Consider the following 23345-nt stretch of genomic DNA (forward strand, 5'->3'; position numbering starts at 1 on the left):
TTAGGTCACATTTGTCTTCGCCACCAAGGTAGCTGAAGCCACACTGGTAGACGTTTGCCCGCAGCGATTTCCTGACCACTTGCGTTTGGTGGGCATGTTAAAAAACCAGACCCACTCTTCCAAAAGATTATCAGGTCAATGAAACTCTTCCAAAAGAGGGTATATGTAATGTATACATTCCCATAGCTCTGAAGCCTGGAACTAAACTTTGCTCCAAAGGCGCTCTCCCAAAACGAACAAATAATCCGCAAAGGCGATACTACGTCCCATGAGGCTTCTTGCATTGTCCATCGTCCTCTGCGTCCTGACAGCCAGCACCGCAAGCGGTAGCGATGAGGCCGCGCTGCTTGCTTTCAAGGCAGGGCTCAGCGGTAGAGGCTCCAGCTCTCCGACCGCGCTCGCCTCGTGGAACGGCAGCACCAGCTTCTGCAACTGGGACGGCGTCACCTGCGATCGCCGGACGCCGGCGCGGGTGGTGGCGCTGAGCATGCCGTCCAGCAACCTAGCCGGCACGCTCTCGCCGGCCATCGGGAACCTCACCTTCCTACGGTGGCTCAACCTGAGCTCAAACGAGCTCCACGGGGAAATCCCTCCGAGCGTCGGCCGCCTCCGGCGTCTACAGGTGCTCGACATGGCAGACAACCTGTTGTCCGGTGCGTTGCCTGCTAATCTCACGGCCTGCGTCAGCTTGAGAATCCTGCGGCTCCGACGTAACCAGCTTGGCGGGAGCATCCCTGCGGAGCTAGGTAACACACTGACACGCCTCCAGAAGTTGACGCTGTCAAACAACAGCTTCACAGGGCAAATTCCGGCCTCGTTGGGCAACCTGTCGTCGATGGAGCAACTATCCATGTCGTTCAACAACCTGGAGGGCCTCATCCCCTCAAGCCTCGGCAAGGTCGCAGGTCTGCAGTATCTTTTTTTGTTCGGAAACAGCCTCTCCGGCGAACTCCCGACACCTCTGTATAACTTGTCATCACTGAAGATGCTCCAGGTGGATCATAACAGGCTACATGGCAGCATCCCTTCTGACATCGGCGCCATGCTCCCCAGCATACAGGTGCTTGGATTGGATTCTAACCGGTTTAGTGGCGCCATTCCTCCTTCTCTCACCAATCTTTCAACACTCTCGTATCTGTACCTCACAACCAACAATTTCACCGGATTTGTGCCTCCCACCTTGGGGAAGTTGCAATCTCTGAAGCAGCTGTATTTAGGAAGAAATCAACTTGAGGCAGATATCATGGAAGGTTGGGAATTTATCACTTCACTATCCAACTGCAGCCAGCTGCAAGGACTTGTCCTTGCTGAGAACTCTTTCGGTGGGCAGTTGCCAACGTCGATTGCAAACCTGTCAACAACACTCCAACAACTCTATTTAGAGAACAATAGGATCTCCGGGAGCATCCCAGAGGCCATTGGCAAACTGGTTGGCTTGAACATACTCTGTCTGAGTTATAATTCCATATCTGGAGTGATTCCAGAAAGCATCGGGATGCTAGCAAACTTGGTTGATATGGCCCTTTACAATACTAACTTGTCGGGCCTCATACCATCATCTGTTGGAAATCTTACCAATTTAAACAGGCTAGCAATAAGCAACTCCAATTTGGAAGGGCCAATCCCAGCTAGCCTTGGGAAGCTAACAAACTTATTTCTTTTAGACTTGTCTGCAAACCATCTAAACGGTTCAATCCCCAAAGAAATTTTTGAGTTGCAGTCACTCTCTTGGTTCTTGGATTTGTCATATAATTCTCTCTCAGGACCCCTTCCATCAGAAGTTGGTACCTTGGTTAACCTAAACGGTATGCTTCTGGCAGGAAACCAGCTATCTGGCCAAATACCTGACAGCATAGGAAATTGTCAAGTATTGGAATCCCTCTATCTACAAGATAACTCACTCGAAGGAGGAATACCTCAATCTTTGAGCAATATCAAAGGGCTCGCTGTACTGAACCTAACCATGAACAAGTTTTCTGGTAGGATCCCCGACACAATTGGTAGCATTGGCAGTCTGCAACAATTGTCTCTGTCACACAACAATTTCTCAGGACCAATCCCAGCAACTCTACAAAATTTAACCATGTTGTGGCAATTAGATGTGTCCTTCAATAATTTGCAAGGCAAAGTACCAGATCTAGGTGTTTTCACAAACCTAACTCATGCATCCGTTGCAGGGAATGACAACTTGTGCGGTGGAATACCTCAGCTTCACTTGCCTCCATGCCTCATTCTTGATGTAGGAAAGACTAGAAAACAACGGCTGAAGTCTCTTAAAATAGCTCTGCCAACAACAGGGACAATCGTGTTGCTAGTTTCAGCTATCATTATTATTATGTTACATCACAAGAAACGAAAACAACAAAGCCTAGTGACAACCCAGTTTATTGAGGAACAGTACCAGCGAGTTTCATATTACACATTATCAAGAGGAAGTGATGAATTTTCAGAAGTTAACTTGCTTGGCAAAGGAAGATACGGTTCTGTTTATAGATGTACCTTAGAAGATGAGGGTGCAATCGTTGCTGTAAAAGTGTTCAACCTTCAACAGTCAGGATCTGCCAAGAGCTTTGAGGCTGAATGTGAGGCTTTGAAAAGGGTACGCCATCGCTGTCTCATAAATATCATCACTTGTTGCTCGAGTATTGATCCACAGGGTCAGGAGTTCAAGGCATTGGTTTTTGAGTTCATGTCCAATGGTAGCTTGGATGGTTGGATTCATCCAAAGTCGAGCAATCTAACTCCTTGCAATACACTCAGCCTTTTACAGAGACTCAACATCACTGTTGATATCTTCAATGCATTGGATTATCTTCACAATCACTGCCAGCCACCAATTATACACTGTGATCTGAAGCCAAGCAATATTCTTCTTGCAGAAGACAAGAGTGCTAAGGTTGGAGATTTTGGCATATCAAGAATCCTCCCCAAAAGTACAGCCACAACTCTGCAAAATTCAAAAAGCTCAATTGGAATCAGAGGTTCCATTGGCTATATTGCACCAGGTAGTTCAAAATTTGTACTTTTGTGTTTATTTCCTCAATCTCTCCCCCTCCTGTCAGACTGAGGGCACTTCATTTTTTACATGTTAAGGGTAGGGTTAAATACTAATTTTGGCTGCAAATGTTCAGAGTATGGGGAAGGTTCTGCAGTCACAACGGTGGGTGATACTTACAGCTTAGGCATATTATTGCTCGAGATGTTCACCGGAAGAAGCCCTACTGATGACATTTTCAGGGATTCGATGGATCTGCACAAGTTTGTTGTGGCTTCTTTTCTTGATAGAGCCTTAGACATAGCTGATCAGACAATCTGGCTGCATGAAGAAGCAAATGATACAGATGTGACAAATGCAAGCACAAAAAGAAGAAATATTCAACAGTGCTTAGTGGCTGTTCTTAGGCTTGGCATATCTTGCTCAAAGCAACAACCCAGAGACCGAGTGCTCTTAGCAGATGCTGTATCAGAGATTCATGCCATCAGAGATGAATATCTCAGGTCTTGGATGGTTGGCATTGAACAACAGAGCTCTGTGAACTAAATGTTGGATAAGACATGTATGTAGTGTCGATTAATTGTACTAGAAATAATCTTTGGAATACAAGGCTGCATCAATAATATTCGCCAAATAAAGCTCAGATGCATGTCATTGCAAAGATGTATACAGAATGTCAATGTAATCATGCTGATCAAATAATACTGAAGAGCTGACCATATGGCTTCTTACACACGAAACCATGGTAGCAACTTTCATCAACAGAAAATTTTAGGCATGCATGATCCATAATAAAAAAAAAATATCCAACTACTCCTACAGTCCTACCTGATAGGGATACCCATGCAACCATAAAAAAAAAAACAAAGTTCCTAGATTCCCACACACATAAACATAGCATCAACATTGCATCTAAATAGATCTAATACTGAATACCAAATCAATAATAATTCATGTTGTCAGAAAAGAAAAGAACAAGTGCTCAAACCAATAACCGGATAGAATCAAGGGATTGCTCTCAAAATATGGGCATGTTATTCCAATCACTGCAAATTCATAATAGCAACTGAAATTATTCCATGAGTAAAAATTATGATACATCCATATTAATCCTTATGCTGTCACAAAAATTAAAGTTATTTGACAGCGAATGCATTATGGAACAAACCCACCGAAAGTCAGGACAATATTCCACGTAGAACCTTGGATGTAACTTATTCACATCCAACTTCGCTGGAGAGAGAATCAAAGGATAAGACATGTTATTACAATAAGTAGAATCAACAAGAGTTTGGTCTTATCTTAACACATGTGGCCTTAAGGCAATGCATATCTTGAATAGAGCAATAGCCTGACTGCAAGTTTTAGTATAAGATGTACCCAACGGTTAGCTCATAAACTAGTAGCACTCAGAAATTCCGAATGGAATGAGAAAACAAGCTGGCACGACATAATCTTAAAATCAATAGTTGTAATGTGATGTTTCAGTTACCATTTCCTTGTCACTATATTTCTTTGAAACAGTAACAAAAGCTGAAGAAAAACTTCTCAAAGTTCTAGTCTCAGAATAGAACAGAAATAAAGGACAGATTATATTATGTACCAGTGCACAGATTAACGTGTACACACTCGCTTTTGTTTAAAATGCAGGCAGCACAAAACTAAATTTCTTGTGAGGCTAAAAATCTCTTGTCCCAAAGTGTGTGCTTCTAAAATCTCTATGCCCCTTTGATTCGCAGGATAGGAAAAACACAGGAATAGGAAAAACGCAGGAATTAAAGTAGTAGGTTTCTCAAATCCTACAGGAATCAGCAAACACAGGAAAGACAATAGGAGTCCTTTGATAGTGCTATGGGAAAAACAAAGGAAAGTTCACAAAGAGGTCACACCTCTTGCTATTTTTCCTATGAAATGTGAAGCATAGGAATACAATCCTATGGAAAGTTTCCTTTATTTCCTATGAATCAAAGGGACATGTAGGAAAGAATCCATAGGAATTTGAATCCTATGAAAATCCTTTGCCAATCCTATGAATCAAAGGGGCCCAAACAATACATGAGGCACACGCAAAAGAGCAGTACCTAACACCAAATGTACATGCTGCAGAAATCAAATTCCAATAACATGAAAAAAAATTTACGAGACAAATAGTAGCAACCATGTAATTCCACAACAGTAAACGAAGACATCACCAGCACACCAACAAGCACAAGGTAAGTTCTTATCAATGATTGCACAAGAGAAAGCACACATTCGCATGGTATAAAAGCATGGTTACTTATGCCCGATCCGTGAAGCAAGTGTTTCCCAAAAGCAACCCAAAGCCATTCTTCTTACAGCCAATGACTACCAAACCAACAATTTAACATTCATTTCCACTCTTGGATGCCAATTAAACTGTACCACATAAACATATAAGAACTACTATTACTACTAGGACTAGATGCAGGCGTACAGCCTAGGAGGAAGTGAACTTGGTGACGGCCTTGGTGCCCTCGGAGACGGCGTGCTTGGCGAGCTCGCCTGGGAGGACGAGGCGGACGGCGGTCTGGATCTCCCGGGAGGTGATCGTGGGCTTCTTGTTGTAGCGGGCGAGCTTGGCGGACTCCCCGGCGAGCTTCTCGAAGATGTCGTTGATGAAGGAGTTCATGATGGACATGGCTTTGGAGGAGATGCCGATGTCGGGGTGGACCTGCTTGAGCACCTTGAAGATGTAGATCTTGTAGGTCTCGACGCTCTTCTTCGCCTTCTTCCGCCCCGCCTTCTTCCCCTCGCCGCTGCCCTTCTCGCCCTTCCCCGCGGGGAGACGCTTCTCCGCCTTGGGCTTCTTCCCCGCCGGGGCCTTCTCGGCCGAGGGCTCCTCCTCCGCGGGCTTCTTCGCGGCCGGCTTCTTCTCCGCCTTGGGCGCCATGGATGCCGCTGCTGTCTTCTTCCCGGGGAGAGGAGAGGAGAGGAAAGGGAAGCGGTGGGATTTGCGAGATTGCGGCGTGGGGAAAGGAGGAGACGGGGGGCGATGGTTTTGTAGAGGAGGGGATGTGAAACCTGATTGGTGGAAAGCACGCGGCGCGGATCGATGACGTGGAGGGATGTACGACGTTGGATGCCGGGGTCGACGGGTGGGTGGGATGCCGAAAAATGTGAGCGGGAACGGGAGGAGTAAAGGCGGTTTCCGGCGCGCGTCGGTGGGCGAATTTTTAGAGTTTGGGCTTTCCTTCGGCGTACGCCTACAGCCCAGTCCAGCCCAATTTAGTTGTCAGGCTTCTTGGCGGGCTGTCTTTGTTTATGGGCTAATTGGGCCTATTTCTTTGCTCTAAAAGCCACTCCACGACTTGTTAGGCTACGTATTTGGTAATCTGCCCACGTCAACATCCCAGTGAGACGACAACGACGTCGTCGTCTTCAAGCAGGCAGCTAACCTAAACCCATCTCCATCTGCAAGTAGGCTTATGTAACAGTGCGTTGATCATGCAAGCCTTCCGTCGATCGCCTAGCCGCCTAAATCGCCGTGTTCTGAAAGTCAATTCTTTCCGACTCAACGAAAATACTAACAACATGCACCTGGCCGCGTTGACCGTTCGAAATGTATATATTCCCTCGTTCACGAAATACTTTCATTGTGGATTTTTTTTTAATAAGCAAGGGGCGTATTTTTTTTATTAAGAGAAATAAAAGTTATTTACAAGAATAAAAGGAAAACAAGCAAGGACCGATACAAGACACTATAAAAAACACTAGAGGAATATCTTGTGCTAAATTTGGCTACCACGACCTCGTAAAGATAAAACAGCGGGGATCCCTTAATTAGTCGACTTCCAAAGCATGGTCTCCTCCGCCATTGCTTTCGCCACTTCGGTCCAAGACGTTTGTTGATTTAGAACGGTCTTGTTGATTTAGCACTATTTTAGCTTTGACAGTAGTAGTTTTATTAACTAAATGTTAATGCTAAGATGAGCAAAAGCAGCTCGTGGTAAACTGGTAATGATGTTTTTTAAAAAAATATTTGTAATTTTTTAGGGAAAAAAACAAGTGACCAAAGCAATATTAGTAGTATGAATGATGTATTAGGACAAGTACTATTCCGTCCATAAATAATGGATGTAAGATATGAATCTAGATATGGTTGTCCAGATACATATCCTGAACGAAAGGTATTTAGAACAAACAAACAAACAAAGGGAGTACTATATCATAAAGTCAAACTAAGTGTTCCAGAAATGGAAAAGAAGAATTTAAAAAGTGCAATCAACAAACTCTCATATCTCCAAATTTGCTTCAAAGACCATCTATACTCTCCATATAATACGGACAGCCATTGGTACTAAGATATATCACTACCATTCTCACAAACTAATCAAGAAGCACAACACGTCTTATGACCATGATCATGATGAGCCTGAGGCTTGAATTATCCCTCCTATTCATCCTGACGATCGTTGCAGCGGTCGCTGGTGGCGGCAGCAGCAGCAGAGATGAGGCCACGCTGCTTGCCTTCAAGGCAGCGTTCAGGGGGAGCAGCTCAAGTGCGCTCGCATCCTGGAACAGCAGCACCAGCCTCTGCAGCTGGGAGGGCGTCACGTGCGACCGTCGGACGCCGACGCGGGTGGCGGCGCTGACGCTGCCCTCCGGCAATCTCGCCGGCGGCCTCCCTCCGGTCATCGGGAACCTCAGCTTCTTGCAGAGCCTAAACTTGAGCTCCAACGAGCTGTATGGAGAAATTCCAGCGAGCCTTGGCCGCCTCCGGCGTCTACAGATCCTGGACCTTGGAGGCAACTCGTTTTCCGGTGAGTTCCCTGCCAATCTGAGTTCCTGCACCAGCTTGAAGAACCTGGGCCTCGCCTTTAACCAGCTTGGCGGCCGCATCCCGGTGGAGCTGGGCAACATATTGACACAACTCCAGAAGCTGCAGCTGCAAAACAACAGCTTCACTGGGCCAATTCCGGCATCGCTAGCGAACCTGTCGTCGCTTCAGTACCTGCACATGGACAACAACAACCTAGAGGGCCTGATCCCGCCAGAGCTCAGCAAAGCTGCAGCTCTACGTGAATTTAGTTTTGAGCAGAACAGCCTCTCCGGCATATTTCCGTCCTCTCTGTGGAACCTGTCATCACTGACGATGCTCGCAGCAAATGGCAACATGCTGCAAGGAAGCATTCCCGCCCACATTGGTGACAAGTTCCCTGGCATGCAACACTTTGGATTGGCCGATAACCAGTTCAGTGGAGTAATCCCCTCTTCTCTCTTCAATCTATCATCTCTCATAGCAGTGCTCCTTTATGGTAACATATTCAGTGGGTTCGTGCCTACTACTGTGGGAAGATTGCAATCTCTTCGGCGATTATACTTGTATGGCAATCAACTTGAGGCAACTAATAGGAAGGGTTGGGAATTTATCACTTCACTAACCAACTGCAGTCAGCTGCAACAGCTTGTTATCTCAGAGAACAATTTCAGCGGGCAGCTTCCAAACTCTATTGTCAACTTGTCGACCACACTCCATAAGCTCTACTTAGATAATAATAGCATCTCTGGGAGCATACCTGAGGACATTGGCAATTTGATCGGCTTGGACACGCTGGATCTGGGGTTCACTTCCTTATCTGGAGTGATTCCAGCGAGCATAGGGAAGCTATCAAATTTGGTTGAAGTTGCCCTGTACAACACCAGCTTGTCAGGCCTCATACCATCATCCATTGGAAATCTTACAAATTTGAATAGGTTATATGCATTCTACACCAATTTGGAAGGGCCAATCCCTGCAAGCCTTGGGAAGCTCAAAAGGCTTTTTGTTCTAGATTTATCGACCAACCGTCTTAATGGGTCAATCCCAAAGGAAATTTTAGAGCTTCCTTCACTCTCTTGGTACTTGGACTTGTCATACAATTACCTCTCTGGACCCCTTCCAATAGAAGTTGGTACCTTGGCTAACCTAAACCAGTTGATACTGTCGGGAAACAACTTGTCTGGTCAAATACCTGACAGTATAGGAAATTGTCAGGTGCTGGAATCGCTATTGCTAGATAAAAACTCATTTGAAGGCGGCATACCTCAATCTTTGACCAACCTGAAAGGGCTCAACATCCTGAACCTAACCATGAATAAGTTATCTGGTAGGATCCCCGATACCATTGGTAGGATTGGCAATCTGCAACAACTATTTCTAGCACAGAACAATTTTTCAGGACCCATCCCAGCAACTCTGCAAAATTTGACAATGTTGTGGAAATTAGATGTGTCATTCAATAATTTGCAAGGAGAAGTACCAGATGAGGGAGTTTTCAAGAACCTTACGTACGCATCGGTTGCAGGGAACGACAACTTGTGTGGTGGAATACCTCAGCTTCACTTGGCTCCATGTCCCATTATTGATGCAAGCAAAAACAACAAACGGTGGCATAAGTCTCTTAAAATAGCCCTGCCAACAACAGGATCAATCTTGCTGTTAGTTTCAGCTACCGCTCTAATTCTATTCTGCAGGAAGCTCAAACAGAGACAAAATAGTCAAGCAACATTCTCAGGTACTGATGAACACTATCATAGAGTTTCGTATTACGCATTAGCCAGAGGAAGTAATGAATTTTCAAAAGCTAATTTGCTTGGCAAAGGAAGTTATGGTTCTGTTTATAGATGTACTTTACAAGATGAGGGCGCAATTGTGGCTGTAAAAGTGTTCAACCTTCAACAATCAGGATCTGCCAAGAGCTTTGAGGTTGAATGTGAGGCTTTGAGAAGAGTACGACATCGTTGTCTTATAAAGATCGTCACCTGTTGCTCAAGTATCAATCCACAGGGTCAAGAGTTCAAGGCATTAGTTTTTGAGTACATGCCCAATGGAAGCTTAGATGGCTGGCTTCATCCCGCGTCAAGCAATCCCACTCCTAGCAATACACTGAGCCTTTCGCAGAGACTCAACATTGCGGTTGATATCTTGGATGCACTGGATTATCTTCACAACCATTGTCAGCCACCCATCATTCATTGTGACCTGAAACCAAGTAATATTCTTCTTGCGGAAGACATGAGTGCTAAAGTTGGAGATTTTGGCATATCAAGAATCCTCCCTGAAAGTATAGTTAAAACACTGCAACATTCAAACAGCACAGTTGGAATCAGAGGTTCCATTGGTTATATTCCACCAGGTAATTCCAAATATTGTATTCTGATTTTGTTCCCACTTCCAAGTCTCCTGTACCCATTAGGGTGGGGGGGGGGGGGGTTCAACTTGGAGCATTCCAAATCTGTCATTTTGAGCTACACTTCAAGATTAACTGAAATTGCAAATAATGCAGAGTATGGTGAAGGTTCTGCAGTCTCCAGACTAGGTGATATTTACAGCTTAGGCATATTATTGCTTGAGATATTTACGGGAAGGAGCCCTACTGATGACTTGTTCAAGGATTCGGTGGATCTACACAAATTTGCCTCAGCAGCATTTCCTGACCGAGTCCTAGAAATAGTTGATCGAACAATCTGGCTACATGAAGAAGCAAAAAGTAAAGATATAACAGATGCAAGCATAACAAGAAGTATTGTTCAAGATTGCTTGGTTTCTGTCCTTAGACTTGGCATATCCTGCTCAAAGCAACAAGCCAAAGAGCGAATGTTGTTAGCAGATGCTGTATCAAAGATGCATGCAATCAGAGATGAATATATTCTGTCTCAGGTGGTTAAGAAATGAACAGTAGAGTACTTCAGCTAAATGTTGGATGAGGTTCATATGTAGAGTTGATGATTGCATTGGGAAATAACCAGAGGCACACAAGGTGTTATAGGATTATATTAAGCTTAGATGCATGTCAGTGTAAAAGATTCATACAGAATGCAATAGTGTTGATCGGATGATGTAAAGTACTAGAATTTTTGGCTTCTTACACAATGTGAGTAAGATTTAATTGCCAATTCCTACACAACCATAGTTGCAGAATTTTGAACTCCCTGACTCAGATTCAACACATATACGACACAGCAACAAATATTGCCATTATGCAGATTAAACACAGAATATCGAATCCATAACAATTTATGCTATCGAAAAAGATAAACGCTTGAATGCTTAAACAGTTAACCAAATAGAAACGAAGGAGAGTTCCCAAAAACATCAGACCCATTATTTCAATCACTTTCCACAATAGCTACCGAAGCTTTTATATGAGCGAGCCAAAAATGCTGCTACAAGAGAATCTTCCAGTAGAACCTTGGAGTACACCTCAAACAACCTTGCTGAACAGAGAATCAAAAGGATAACATTACAAGTAGAAACCGCAAGAGTTCAGTCACATTTTTCAGGCATGGCAGGTAACTGCAGGCACCACAACAGCAAGCATGATAGAAGATGTGGCTGTAGAGATGAGATGCATACCTCATGTTTGCCAGTTAGCATACAAGCGAATCAGCAACAAAGAGAGAGCACTCATTCGGACATTCAGCACAGGAACGAGTAAAGAGAACAGGAACGAGTAAAGAGAACAGCATTCTCCTGAAACACAAGCGAAGACATATGGCGTTTCAGTTACTATTTCAACTTCTATATTTCGATTTGTAACAGTACCAAATGAAGCTGAAGCAAACCAAACTTACTTTCAGATTTAAAACCTATCAGCTCAAAAAATATTTGACGCAAAATGGTACACAGTTTTTTTGTTCCAAATGCAACATCATGAACCAGAATGGCCATCAATCAAGCTACAAAAAATCTGGAGACCATCAGAAGTACATTGAGCCAATGGGCACTTGAGCAGTACTAAGCTGGAGTCCTTGCTGAATTTCTAGTTCAAATTTTGGGAGTACCGGAGTACAGACAGATGCTCCAAAAATCAAATTCCAGTCACATGCAGAGTATTTTCAAGACGATACGAACAGCAACAACGTAATTAATTAAACAAAATAAAAATCAATTGGCAACCAGAGATATGTTCACATGACATAAAAAGCATTACTATTCCAGATCAGTGAGTTCCCCAAAAGCAGCCCCGCACAAATATTCATTTGCAATCATCATTTCCACTAAAACTACCACATAAACAGATCAAGCTACTACTACTAACACATTAGAGGAAGGCATGCAGCCTAAGCGGAGGTGAACTTGGTGACGGCCTTGGTGCCCTCGGAGACGGCGTGCTTGGCGAGCTCGCCGGGGAGGACGAGGCGGACGGAGGTCTGGATCTCCCGGGAGGTGATCGTGGGCTTCTTGTTGTAGCGGGCGAGCTTGGCGGACTCCCCGGCGAGCTTCTCGAAGATGTCGTTGATGAAGGAGTTCATGATGGACATGGCCTTGGAGGAGATGCCGATGTCGGGGTGGACCTGCTTGAGCACCTTGAAGATGTAGATCTTGTAGGTCTCCACGCTCTTCTTCCCCTTCTTCCGCCCCGCCTTCTTCCCCTCGCCGCTGCCCTTCTCGGCCTTGCCGGCGGGGAGACGCTTCTCCGCCTTGGGCTTCTTCCCGGCCGGGGCCTTCTCGGCCTTCTCCGCCGCGGGCTCCTCCTCCGCGGGCTTCTTCGCCGCGGGCTTCTTCTCCGCCTTGGGCGCCATGGATGCTGCTCTCTTCTTCTCGGGGAGGAGAAGCGGGGGATTTTGCTTTGGAGCGGCGTGTGTTGTGTTGTTGCGAGATTTCGGTGGGGAAGAGAAGGAAACGGGTGCGGTGAGTTTATAGTGGGTAAAGGTGAGGGCTGATTGGTGGAGAGGCTTGTCCCGCGGATCGATGACGTGGATGAACGTGTGACGTCCGGTGCCTTTTCGGTTAGACGGCTGCGATGCGTTTCCGTGCGGATCGCTGTCGTGGCAAAGAAAAATGTGGAGTGGGCCCGTTTTATTGAGCGGGGTGGTGGTGGGCTCTTTCTTTGGGTTCAGGTTTTGGGCTTTTTGCCATGGAGTCTGTCACCATAAACAGCATGTAAATAAGAAGAAAATTGTATCCTGTGATCACCAACAAACTCAAATTTCCATATGTATCCTGCAGGCAGAAACGCAACATTTAGTTACAGCAGTGTTCTATCAAGTAAATATTGGCCATAGTTTTTCATCTAGAGATTAATTCATAGTGGAACAACATACAAGGAACTTGATGATAACCCTTGACAACGGCGTGATCATAACATGTCTTCTGTTATGCCTCTTTGTCTTAGAGCAGTATAGCCAATTATTATCTCTAAATTATCTATAGTCAATTTATACAATAGTTACATATAAATATATACTATATTATTAATATCTGGTACCACATGTCATACACATATTGAATTCTGGAGTCTGTGTTGCAGCTAGCTACAAATATGTAGCCCGCTCCTCTTCTTTCTTCTCTCTTATCTTCTTAACATATGTTTATAGCTAGCTTACAAACTGCTATTGTTCCTACTCTTACACATACTCTTTAGGGCATCACTGAGCACGCAAACTCTTTCAAATTTTTTTCTGCAACAAGTTATTTTTTTTAGATAATGGATTAAACCGGCCTCTACATCCAAAAAAGGATGTACACAGCCCCTTTCTGCAACAAGTTATGTGGAGCCGAAATGTCATTTGGTGGTGGCGGCGCCACAAGAAACTTTTAAAGGAGTAAAGAAGTACAAAAAATGCCATAAACCTTCGAACAAATTAGACCAATCCTGACAATTAGTGAAGTTTCTACATGTGGGCATGCGATTTGTGCACACACAAGGAAATCCATTTTCACTTATTTTAGCAGCATATAACACTGTATTACAAATACTACCATCAAATTCAACAGTCTGCACTAAGCCACTAACTACAAACAAAACAGTCGCATTCTATCCAAATTCTATGTAAGATGTAGGAGTATATAAACTTCAGAACTCAAAGCCTTTCAGCTGTAGCTTTTCCATGTCTAGACAATAGCTGACAAATCAGCAACCACTACTCAAGGATGTCAAACATCAATATAGACTTCTTACCTACGATCAACTATCACAAATATGACTAATGCATGATTTATGATAAATGAATGATCAGATTTTGACAGTAGACAAAATAATCAAGGATATCGTACATATAGGTCCAATTTTAGAGAAAGCACAAACAGGTTCCTCACAGTAACAAGAAAAAAAACGTCAGGATCTAACAGTCTAGCTCCAACTCACTTCAACTCTAAGAGCTCAAAGTGGTACATTCAGATTCCAGAGGAAACTCGCATTTACTAGCTGAATAATAATAAGAATTCGAATATAAAATAAAGGCAATGTAAACTGCAAGGAATCACAGTTCCATGGAATACAACTAGCATCACGGCATTCTCAGGAACTGACAGTCAGTTACTCTATCTAAAGCAGCCGGTACTCAGACCATACAAAACAAGAACACAGCTTACAAACAGATCAATCAGGGATTCTCAGATGAAAGAAACTATTTTGATTTACACCATCAAATGTATAAGTATTAACACTAGCAATAAGTTGACAAATTAAGGTGCTAGCAAGCGTAACAGGCAAACAAAGAAAATTGTGAACTGTGCCGCAAATGCCACCTGCGTAGTTGTGAACTGTAAGATCAAGAGAATTTGTTTTTCCAGTGAAGGGATGTTACAGTGGAAACCAGTAAGGTCAAACCATATCAAAATGACAATGCGTGCTACAGAACAAGATATATCACTCGCCAGTTTGCACATTCTGCATATGATCCATGTAATATGCTGTTGTTTAACTTAAACTTGCTTATTCAAGACAATATATTTTCCCACTGCATAACATCTGTATTTATCCTGTAGACCCTCTACATAGACCACTGAGCTGGAGCACAAAGAACTCAACCAAGTCCATCTCATACGCCACAGCCGTCCGGTTCAGTTTATCACTGAATAGGGGCAGTAAGCAGTCCATGACCTTTTCCATCACCTTCTTCTCGAGGTCGAGGATGAAGACGCCGTTGCTCCTGTACAGCACGAGCATTGATCCCCTGTTGAAGTTAAACCACTTCTCGCGGGGCTGACATATATGGGAATAGTCTGGGTAAGGCACCGCCAATGGTATCCTGATCACAGTGCGGAGCCACGTTGCAGGGGTGTCATCTTGCTGAGTCCAAACTCTCATGTGGATAGGAAACACGCAAGCGACCGAAAGTTTGCCGTCTCCACTGACGCAGAGGAGCGGTGAGCCTCCAGCACCAAAGGGGAGCCTTGTCAAGGAGATTTCTGAGGTGTCCACCGCCGCGGTGAGTTTGTACAGTATGTCATCTTGGGTTGCGCTAGATACACGATCGATAAACAGCCAGTGCGCCGCGCCCTTGTGAACGACGGCGGATCTCTCACCCACCAGGGAGAAGCGGCGGCCGTCCACGCACATGGTGGGAGCGCTCCAGCTGCGCGTAGCAGCAGAGTAGGAGTAGAAGTACTCGTTACAGTCTTTCTTGTGTTGGACGACGAGGTACAGCTGCGAGAACGTGGAGCGCCCTGACGATGATGATGATGGCGGCTGCTTCCCATCTAGGTCGCTGTCGGTGGACGTGATGATGGCGTAGCTGGTCAAGTAGCGATGAAGGCCGGAGAGATTCAGAGGCGGGAGAACGTGGCATTCCCCGGTGATCGGGTTGCAGACGCCGAGGAGGTGGCTGCACGCTATCATCAGCGCGGTGCGGGGGACAAGCCGCATCAGGACAATGCCGCAGCGCGCTGCGAGGGGCTCGGCGTAGTTGAAGGTGTCGTCGTCGGTGGCGAGGAAGGAGGTGAGGGTGCGATCCGTGAGGCCGAGCGGCGACCACGGCGCCGGCAGGAAGGTGGGCGGGCAGACCGAGCTCTGCTGCGCCACCCGCATGCTGATCATCTTCTCGCAGCGATAGAATCTCGTCTGCTGGAAGAAGAAGCCGAGGAGGCGCGCGCGGTGGCCCTCGCCGCTGTCCAGGCACAGCCCGCGGAGGAAGGCCGGGTCGGTGAAGCGGCGCAGCCACCGCCGGCATGTCACGGCGAACTTGAAGAGGTCCTTGATGCTGCCCACGCGGGAGAAGATCTGGAGGAGGATGTCCTCCGTCAGAGCCGCCATGTCGTCCATGGCCTCCATCTGCGACTGCGATTCCTGATGCGTAGGCGCAAAGGCTGGATGTTAGGATGTGAATATAACGCGTTGGATGAATCAAATCAGTGTTCGCCTCTCTCATCAAAACCTAGGTTCCTCCCCATAAATCATCACAAAAATACGGTATGATTTCAGCAGGAGAGCGAGAGTTCAGTCACCTCTAATCCGTCAAATCCCCGAATCCCCCAAACCAGCTTCGACAAGCGGCGGCGGCGGCGACGGGGAGTGGCGGCGAGTTGCGGCGCGGCGTCAGGGGAGGAATGATTGGGGATCGGGGGACGGGAGGAGATGACGATTAGGGAGGAAGCGTCCTGGGCAGTTATTGGGCCGGTGAGTCGGGAGGAGGCCCAGCAGAGTATTAGGCCTAAGAACGAGGTATTAGGCCCAGCAGAGTATTTACTTATGCAGTATCATTATATCTTCTAGAATTTACATATAGTATTTCTTTACAAGATAAAAAAGTTTGGGGGAATGCAAAGGGAAAAACATTGTACGCGAGTTGTTCTTTATTCTTTCCTCTCCATGGAAAGTGCTCATTCACTATCTCTCCATAAAGGAGTACGCATATTTCATGTAATATGCATTAATCGTTTACCTAGCAATCTTTAAAACGACTTTTCTTCTAAATTATTTATCAAATATGTGATTCGATTATATTGTTCTATTCGTTATAATTAAAACTCTACATCAAGATTTCATATAAAATACATATGTTTCAATTAGTGAAAATTGATGTTTTGCGTATTGGAAACAATGTTTCAACCAAAATTCAATTCCGTTGCACATTTAAGTTTTACGTTGCAATGAATCTTTTTAAATATTTCTGATGGTATTATTTGGATGTTGCACATTTAAGTTTTACGTTGCAATGAATCTTTTTAAATATTTTTGATGGTATTATTTGGATGTTTCAATAAGTATTTTATGATGTTTTGCTAGTTTTATTTGTGAAAATTGTATATAGTGGCTGTGTTCGGCAACAATTCCTGTGCAGCCACAACGCTGTACTACAAGCCTGCAACAACTGAATCAGCAGCAAAAATATTGTTCAAGCTGCTGCTGCCAGCCGCAGTAACCAACTTCCGAACAAAGCTTCTCTGGATGTTTCAGGAAGTATTTTTATAATGTTTCATTCGTTTTAACTTGATATTTCATACTCCCTCCGTCCCATAATATAAAGAGTTTTGAGTTTTTGCACTCGTCTTATTCAAAAAATTTATGCAAATATAAAAAATGAAAAGTTATGCTTAAAGTCCTTTCGATAATAAGTAAGTCACAAAAAAATAAATAATAATTCCAAAATTTTTTTGAATAAGACGAGTAGTCAAATAGTGGATGAAAAACTCAAAATCCCTTACATTATGGGACGGAGGGAGTATATGGTATATATTTTTTAAGTACGAATATAACTTTTTTAAAAAATATATAATCATGTGAGATCCTGTAATCGAATTATGGATGGTGCAACAGCCTATATATAAGATTGAAAAAATTGTTTAAAACATGTAAAGTATACACGTGAGAATCGCGCCTAGTGCAGGGGGCAGGGTCTGCGGTGGTGCGCGCCGATTCCCAGCGAACACTCACTCCTCTCTTAATACACATCGATATGAAAGCCTTTTCATATCTAACGTTTTAACAACCTCATAATGCTCCCTCCAATCTTCGCACAACCTTGTTCCTGCCTCCAATCTTCACACAACCTTGTTCCTGCCACCAGGATGATATTCTAAGAGTCTCATCTTTTCGCTTATGTTTATACTTATCAGCTAGAATTTAAATTTTCACCCTTAAATTTAGAGCTGATTTTGACGTTTTCTTATCAAAGTTTATTTTTCAGCATTTGTTTTTGATAGTTAAGAAAATATATATAAAAATTTTATTCATAAATTATTTTTCATTTGCAAATATATCGTTTCACTTATTTTGGCCCCGCAAGCTTCCATCACGCTTCAAGCCCAAGGACTCCGCCATCTGCCGATCCGAGCCAATGCCAGCAACAACCGTTCTATTATACTTGCTCTAATGTTGCCTATATATCACCATTGTCGACCATCGAAGTTTCCCCCGTCGTTGTTGCTTGACCCTGGACGCCGTCGTCTCGTCGAGATATATCACCATGGCAGTGAAATATTTATCTGCTGGAATTAATGGAATATAGACCAGGAGAATTGGCGACTGTGAATTGCCGTACACCTCCACTTCGCCAACTATCGCACCTCATCACTTCGCCATCGCGATTGGAACAGAGAAAGAAGACAGATTTTTTGTGAATCTGTATGTTTCATGAGTTAGATTATGGGAGTATATACACTTCGGAATTCAACACATCTACTACCAACACAGTTTTCGGTGGTTTTTCCATGTCTAAACTACACACCTGACCTGACTAATCAGTAATCACCACTAATGCATGTTACTGATCACCTACGACAACATCAACTATCACAAATGCTATGACTAATGCTTGATTCGCAATAGATGAATCACCAAAATTTAACAGTTGGCAAGATAATCAGGGATATCATGAATTCCAATTCTAGGAAAAAGCACTAAAAGGGTGCTCAAAGAAACAAGAACCTTGGTCCGTGCTTCAGAAGACCGCAATGGCGGAGGATTGACGATGAGGGCGACCGGTGGCAGCGACGACGACGGCAAGGCTGCTGTTGCTGGCGTATCGTCCGGTGCTCCTCGTCCATGTCAACAGCTACCATATGTCAAAAACTACGTGACCCACTTTACTGATCATCGAGTATGGCGGACAGCACACACCGTGCTCTGCACTTAACCCTGACCACTTGCATTTGTTGGAAAGAGCAGCACAATGCACTCGTAAAAAGCCCCGAGTCCTGACAGATTAGGTCAAGTCAACCAGTCCCAGCCAAGTAATCATTGAACAGTAGACCATTCGGTCAATGAAGTCAAGCAAACACTGGAGATGTCCAAATAGGATCATAGGATAGGAGCAATATCTCAGCCTGTAAGCTGATGTTATGCTCCAAAGACCCTCCCTCCTCTCTCTCTCACAGACGGAACCAAAGAAAGAAACCACATGAGGCTTCTTGTATTACTGTCCCTCATCTCCGTCCTGACGATCGCCGGTGGCAGCACCGATGAGGCCACGCTGCTCGCTTTCAAGGCGGGGCTCAGCTCAAGGACGCTCACCTCATGGAACAGCAGCACCAGCTTCTGCAACTGGGAGGGCGTCAAGTGCAGCCGCCATAGGCCGACGAGGGTGGTGGGGCTGAGCCTGCCGTCCAGTAATCTCGCCGGAACGCTCCCTCCGGCCATCGGAAACCTCACCTTCCTCCGGTGGCTCAACCTGAGCTCCAATGGGCTCCACGGGGAGATTCCCCCAAGCCTCGGCCGCCTCCAGCATCTACGGATCCTCGACCTTGGAAGCAATTCGTTTTCCGGTGCGTTCCCTGATAATCTGAGCTCCTGCATCAGCTTGATAAACCTGACCCTGGGCTATAACCAACTTAGTGGCCACATTCCGGTGAAGTTGGGTAACACACTGACGTGGCTCCAGAAGCTCCATCTTGGAAACAACAGCTTCACAGGGCCGATTCCAGCCTCGCTAGCAAACCTATCATCGCTTGAGTTCCTAAAGTTGGACTTCAACCACCTGAAAGGCCTGATCCCGTCAAGCCTCGGAAACATCCCAAATCTGCAGAAGATTGGTCTTGACGGAAACAGCCTCTGGGGCGAATTCCCGCCCTCCATATGGAATCTGTCAAAACTGACTGTTCTCCAAGTATATGAGAACAAGCTCAAAGGAAGCATTCCCGCCAACATTGGCGACAAATTACCTAACATGCAACACTTTGTTCTGTCTGTGAACCAGTTTAGCGGAGTCATCCCCTCTTCCTTATTCAATCTATCATCACTCACAGATGTATACCTTGATGGTAACAAATTCAGTGGATTTGTGCCTCCTACCATGGGAAGGTTGAAATCTCTTGTGCGTCTATCCTTGTCTAGCAACCGACTTGAGGCAAATAACATGAAGGGCTGGGAATTTATAACTTCACTTGCCAACTGCAGTCAGCTGCAACAGCTAGATATCGCAGAAAATTCTTTCATTGGGCAGCTGCCAATCTCTATTGTTAACCTGTCGACAACACTTCAAAAGTTCTTCTTACGTGGTAATAGCGTCTCCGGGAGCATCCCCACAGACATTGGCAATTTGATTGGCTTGGACACGCTCGATCTAGGGTCCACTTCTTTGTCAGGAGTGATTCCTGAGAGCATAGGGAAGCTAGCAGACTTGGCCATAATTACTCTGTACAGCACTAGATTGTCAGGCCTCATACCGTCAGTAATTGGAAATCTTACCAATTTGAATATACTAGCCGCATACGATGCCCATTTGGAAGGCCCAATACCTGCAACCCTTGGGAAGCTAAAGAAGCTATTTGCTCTAGATTTGTCCATAAACCATCTGAACGGTTCGGTCCCAAAAGAAATTTTTGAGCTGCCGTCACTTTCTTGGTTCTTAATCTTGTCAGATAATACTCTCTCAGGACCCATTCCATCAGAAGTTGGTACCTTGGTTAACCTAAACAGTATAGAACTGTCAGGAAACCAGCTATCTGATCAAATACCTGACAGTATAGGAAATTGTGAGGTGCTGGAATACCTGCTGCTAGATAGCAACTCGTTTGAAGGAGGCATACCTCAATCTTTGACAAAACTAAAAGGGCTCGCCATACTGAACCTAACCATGAACAAGTTTTCTGGTAGCATCCCCGATGCCATTGGTAGCATGGGCAATCTGCAACAGCTGTGTCTAGCTCACAACAATTTGTCAGGATCAATCCCAGAAACCCTACAAAATTTGACACAGCTGTGGCACTTAGATGTGTCCTTCAATAATTTGCAAGGCAAAGTACCAGATGAAGGTGCTTTCAGGAACCTTACGTATGCATCAGTTGCAGGGAACGACAAGTTGTGTGGTGGAATACCTCGGCTTCACTTGGCTCCATGTCCAATTCCTGCTGTAAGAAAGGACAGAAAAGAACGGATGAAATATCTTAAAGTAGCTTTCATAACAACAGGAGCAATTCTGGTGTTAGCTTCAGCTATTGTTCTGATTATTTTACAGCACAGGAAACTAAAAGGAAGACAAAATAGCCAAGAGATATCTCCGGTTATAGAGGAACAATATCAGAGGATTTCATATTATGCATTATCAAGAGGAAGCAATGAATTTTCAGAAGCAAACTTGCTTGGCAAAGGAAGATATGGTTCTGTTTATAAATGCACTTTACAAGATGAGGGTGAACCTGTAGCCGTAAAAGTGTTTGACCTTAAACAATTAGGATCTTCAAGGAGCTTTCAGGCTGAATGTGAGGCTTTGAGAAGAGTTCGCCATCGTTGTCTGACAAAGATCATCACTTGTTGTTCAAGTATTGACCCACAGGGTCAGGAGTTCAAGGCATTAGTTTTTGAGTACATGCCCAACGGAAGCTTAGATGGTTGGCTCCATCCCACGTCAAGCAATCCCACTCCCAGCAATACACTGAGCCTTTCGCAGAGACTCAGCATTGTGGTTGATATCTTGGATGCAACTGGATTATCTTCACAACAGTTGTCAGCCACCGATCATTCATTGTGACCTGAAACCAAGTAATATTCTTCTTGCAGAAGACATGAGTGCAAAGGTTGGAGATTTTGGCATATCAAAAATCCTCCCCAAAAGCACAACTAGAACTCTTCAATATTCAAAAAGCTCAATTGGAATCCGAGGTTCCATTGGATATATTGCACCAGGTAGGTCAAAAATATTATATTTTTGTATTATATCCTACAATTTCTCCACCTCCTCCCTCATGGGTGGGGGTTGGACTGGAACTTTGTATCTTTTACATGTCGGTAGTACGGTGAAAAACTAACTTTAACTGCAAATATTGTAGAGTATGGAGAAGGTTCTGCAGTAACCAGAGCAGGTGATACTTACAGCTTAGGTATATTGTTGCTTGAGATGTTTACTGGAAGAAGTCCCACTGATGACATTTTCAGGGATTCAATGGATCTGCACAAGTTTGTTGCAGCTTCTTTTCTTGAGAGCGCCATGAACATAGCTGATCGAACAATCTGGCTGCATGAAGAAGCAAATGATACAGATGGGACAAATGCAAGCACAAAAAGAAGAATTATTCAACAGTGTTTGGTGTCCGTTCTTAGGCTCGGCTTATCCTGCTCAAAGCAACAACCCAGAGACCGAATGCTGTTACCAGATGCTGCATCAGAGATTCATGCAATCAGAGATGAATATCTCAGGTCTTGGATGGTTGAAAATGAACAGAGCACTCTTAACTAAATGTTGAGTCGGGCAATGAACAGTAGAGCAACATTCATAAATATTGGGCAATATGCATATGTGTAGTATCGATGACTGTACCTGGAATAATCAGCTGCATACAAGGTTCCATGGTTACTGGTCGTGCATTTTAGAGGTTAAATAAAGGTTACATGTGTTATTGCAAGAGATGTATACAGAATATAATAGAGTTGACTAATAATATTTAAGTACTGGAGTTTATAGCTTGTTGCGCAGCACCAATAATAATTCAATACCAATTCCTAGTTACCTACAGAACCATAGCAGCAAAATTTCCTAACTCCCTGACTCAAATACCCAGGCAACCAGTTTTCAGATTCGACATAAACAAAGCAGCAAAAAAGATCGCATCTAAACAGTTCTAGCACAGGATACCAAAGCCATGACAATTATAGAATAGAAGAACAATAGCCCAAACAATTAACCAAATAGGAATGAAGGATTGTTCACCCAAGAAATATGAGATCCATCATTTCAGTCGCTGTGGATTTGTACTAGCCACTATAAAGCTTTTTCATGAGAAAAAGATACTAGTACATATCCACAGTAATCAGTTAAAGCTAAAGTTGTTTGGCATGGAATATTTAATTTGAACAAGCCAAACAGAAATTCAGGATGCTCTCCCTGTAGAACCTTAAAGATAATTGATCACCTCAAATAATCTCCCTGAATAGAAAATAAAAGGATTGCATTACAAGAAGTCCCACAAGAGTCCCATCTTCACTCTTCAGTCAGCACATCTTGCACAGAACAGAACAGCCCAAAGCAAGGTTTGATAAAAGATGCATACCTCATATTTGTTGTTAGCTAATCTTCAACAGAGGAGCCTCCATAAGACATTCAGGACAGAAATGTAGCAAACGGGCAGGCATGCATAATCCTGAAATAGCAAAGGCAATATATGTGGAGTTTAAGTACTATTTCCACTTGAGTTAGATTTCTTTGAATCAGTACCAGACGAAGCTAAAACAAAGTTTATTACAATTTTCAA

At 44.2% G+C, this 23345-nt stretch overlaps 5 protein-coding genes and 1 pseudogene across 5 annotated transcripts; 3 read left to right on the top strand and 3 right to left on the bottom strand.

The window, feature by feature from the left end:
* Positions 1-268: 268 nt before the first annotated feature.
* LOC127766497 (probable LRR receptor-like serine/threonine-protein kinase At3g47570) lies at positions 269-3157 on the top strand. Its single transcript, XM_052291554.1, has one exon. It carries the CDS (start codon positions 269-271, stop codon positions 3065-3067), a length of 2799 nt encoding a protein of 932 aa, XP_052147514.1. The 3' UTR covers positions 3068-3157.
* Positions 3158-5204: 2047 nt separating this feature from the next.
* On the bottom strand, positions 5205-5999 carry LOC127766525 (histone H2B.8-like). Its single transcript, XM_052291587.1, has one exon. The coding sequence runs from the start codon at positions 5904-5906 to the stop codon at positions 5454-5456; it is 453 nt and encodes a 150-aa protein (XP_052147547.1). The 5' UTR covers positions 5907-5999; the 3' UTR covers positions 5205-5453.
* A 1374-nt stretch (positions 6000-7373) lies between these two features.
* On the top strand, positions 7374-10915 carry LOC127784827 (receptor kinase-like protein Xa21). Its single transcript, XM_052312223.1, has 2 exons — positions 7374-10131; positions 10282-10915. The coding sequence occupies exons 1-2, from the start codon at positions 7374-7376 to the stop codon at positions 10668-10670; spliced, it is 3147 nt and encodes a 1048-aa protein (XP_052168183.1). The 3' UTR covers positions 10671-10915.
* A 995-nt stretch (positions 10916-11910) lies between these two features.
* LOC127785884 (histone H2B.7) lies at positions 11911-12604 on the bottom strand. The gene has a single exon (XM_052313241.1). It carries the CDS (start codon positions 12518-12520, stop codon positions 12059-12061), a length of 462 nt encoding a protein of 153 aa, XP_052169201.1. The 5' UTR covers positions 12521-12604; the 3' UTR covers positions 11911-12058.
* A 1839-nt stretch (positions 12605-14443) lies between these two features.
* Positions 14444-16290, bottom strand: LOC127785872 (uncharacterized). The gene is made up of 2 exons (XM_052313234.1): positions 16167-16290; positions 14444-16008 (listed from the first exon to the last, which is right to left on the bottom strand). The coding sequence occupies exon 2, from the start codon at positions 15991-15993 to the stop codon at positions 14698-14700; it is 1296 nt and encodes a 431-aa protein (XP_052169194.1). The 5' UTR covers positions 15994-16008; positions 16167-16290; the 3' UTR covers positions 14444-14697.
* A 2578-nt stretch (positions 16291-18868) lies between these two features.
* LOC127785861 (receptor kinase-like protein Xa21) lies at positions 18869-23104 on the top strand (annotated as a pseudogene).
* The last annotated feature ends 241 nt before the right edge of the window (positions 23105-23345 follow it).

This window comes from Oryza glaberrima, chromosome 1, assembly GCF_000147395.1.
Source record: "Oryza glaberrima chromosome 1, OglaRS2, whole genome shotgun sequence".
NCBI lineage: Eukaryota > Viridiplantae > Streptophyta > Magnoliopsida > Poales > Poaceae > Oryza > Oryza glaberrima.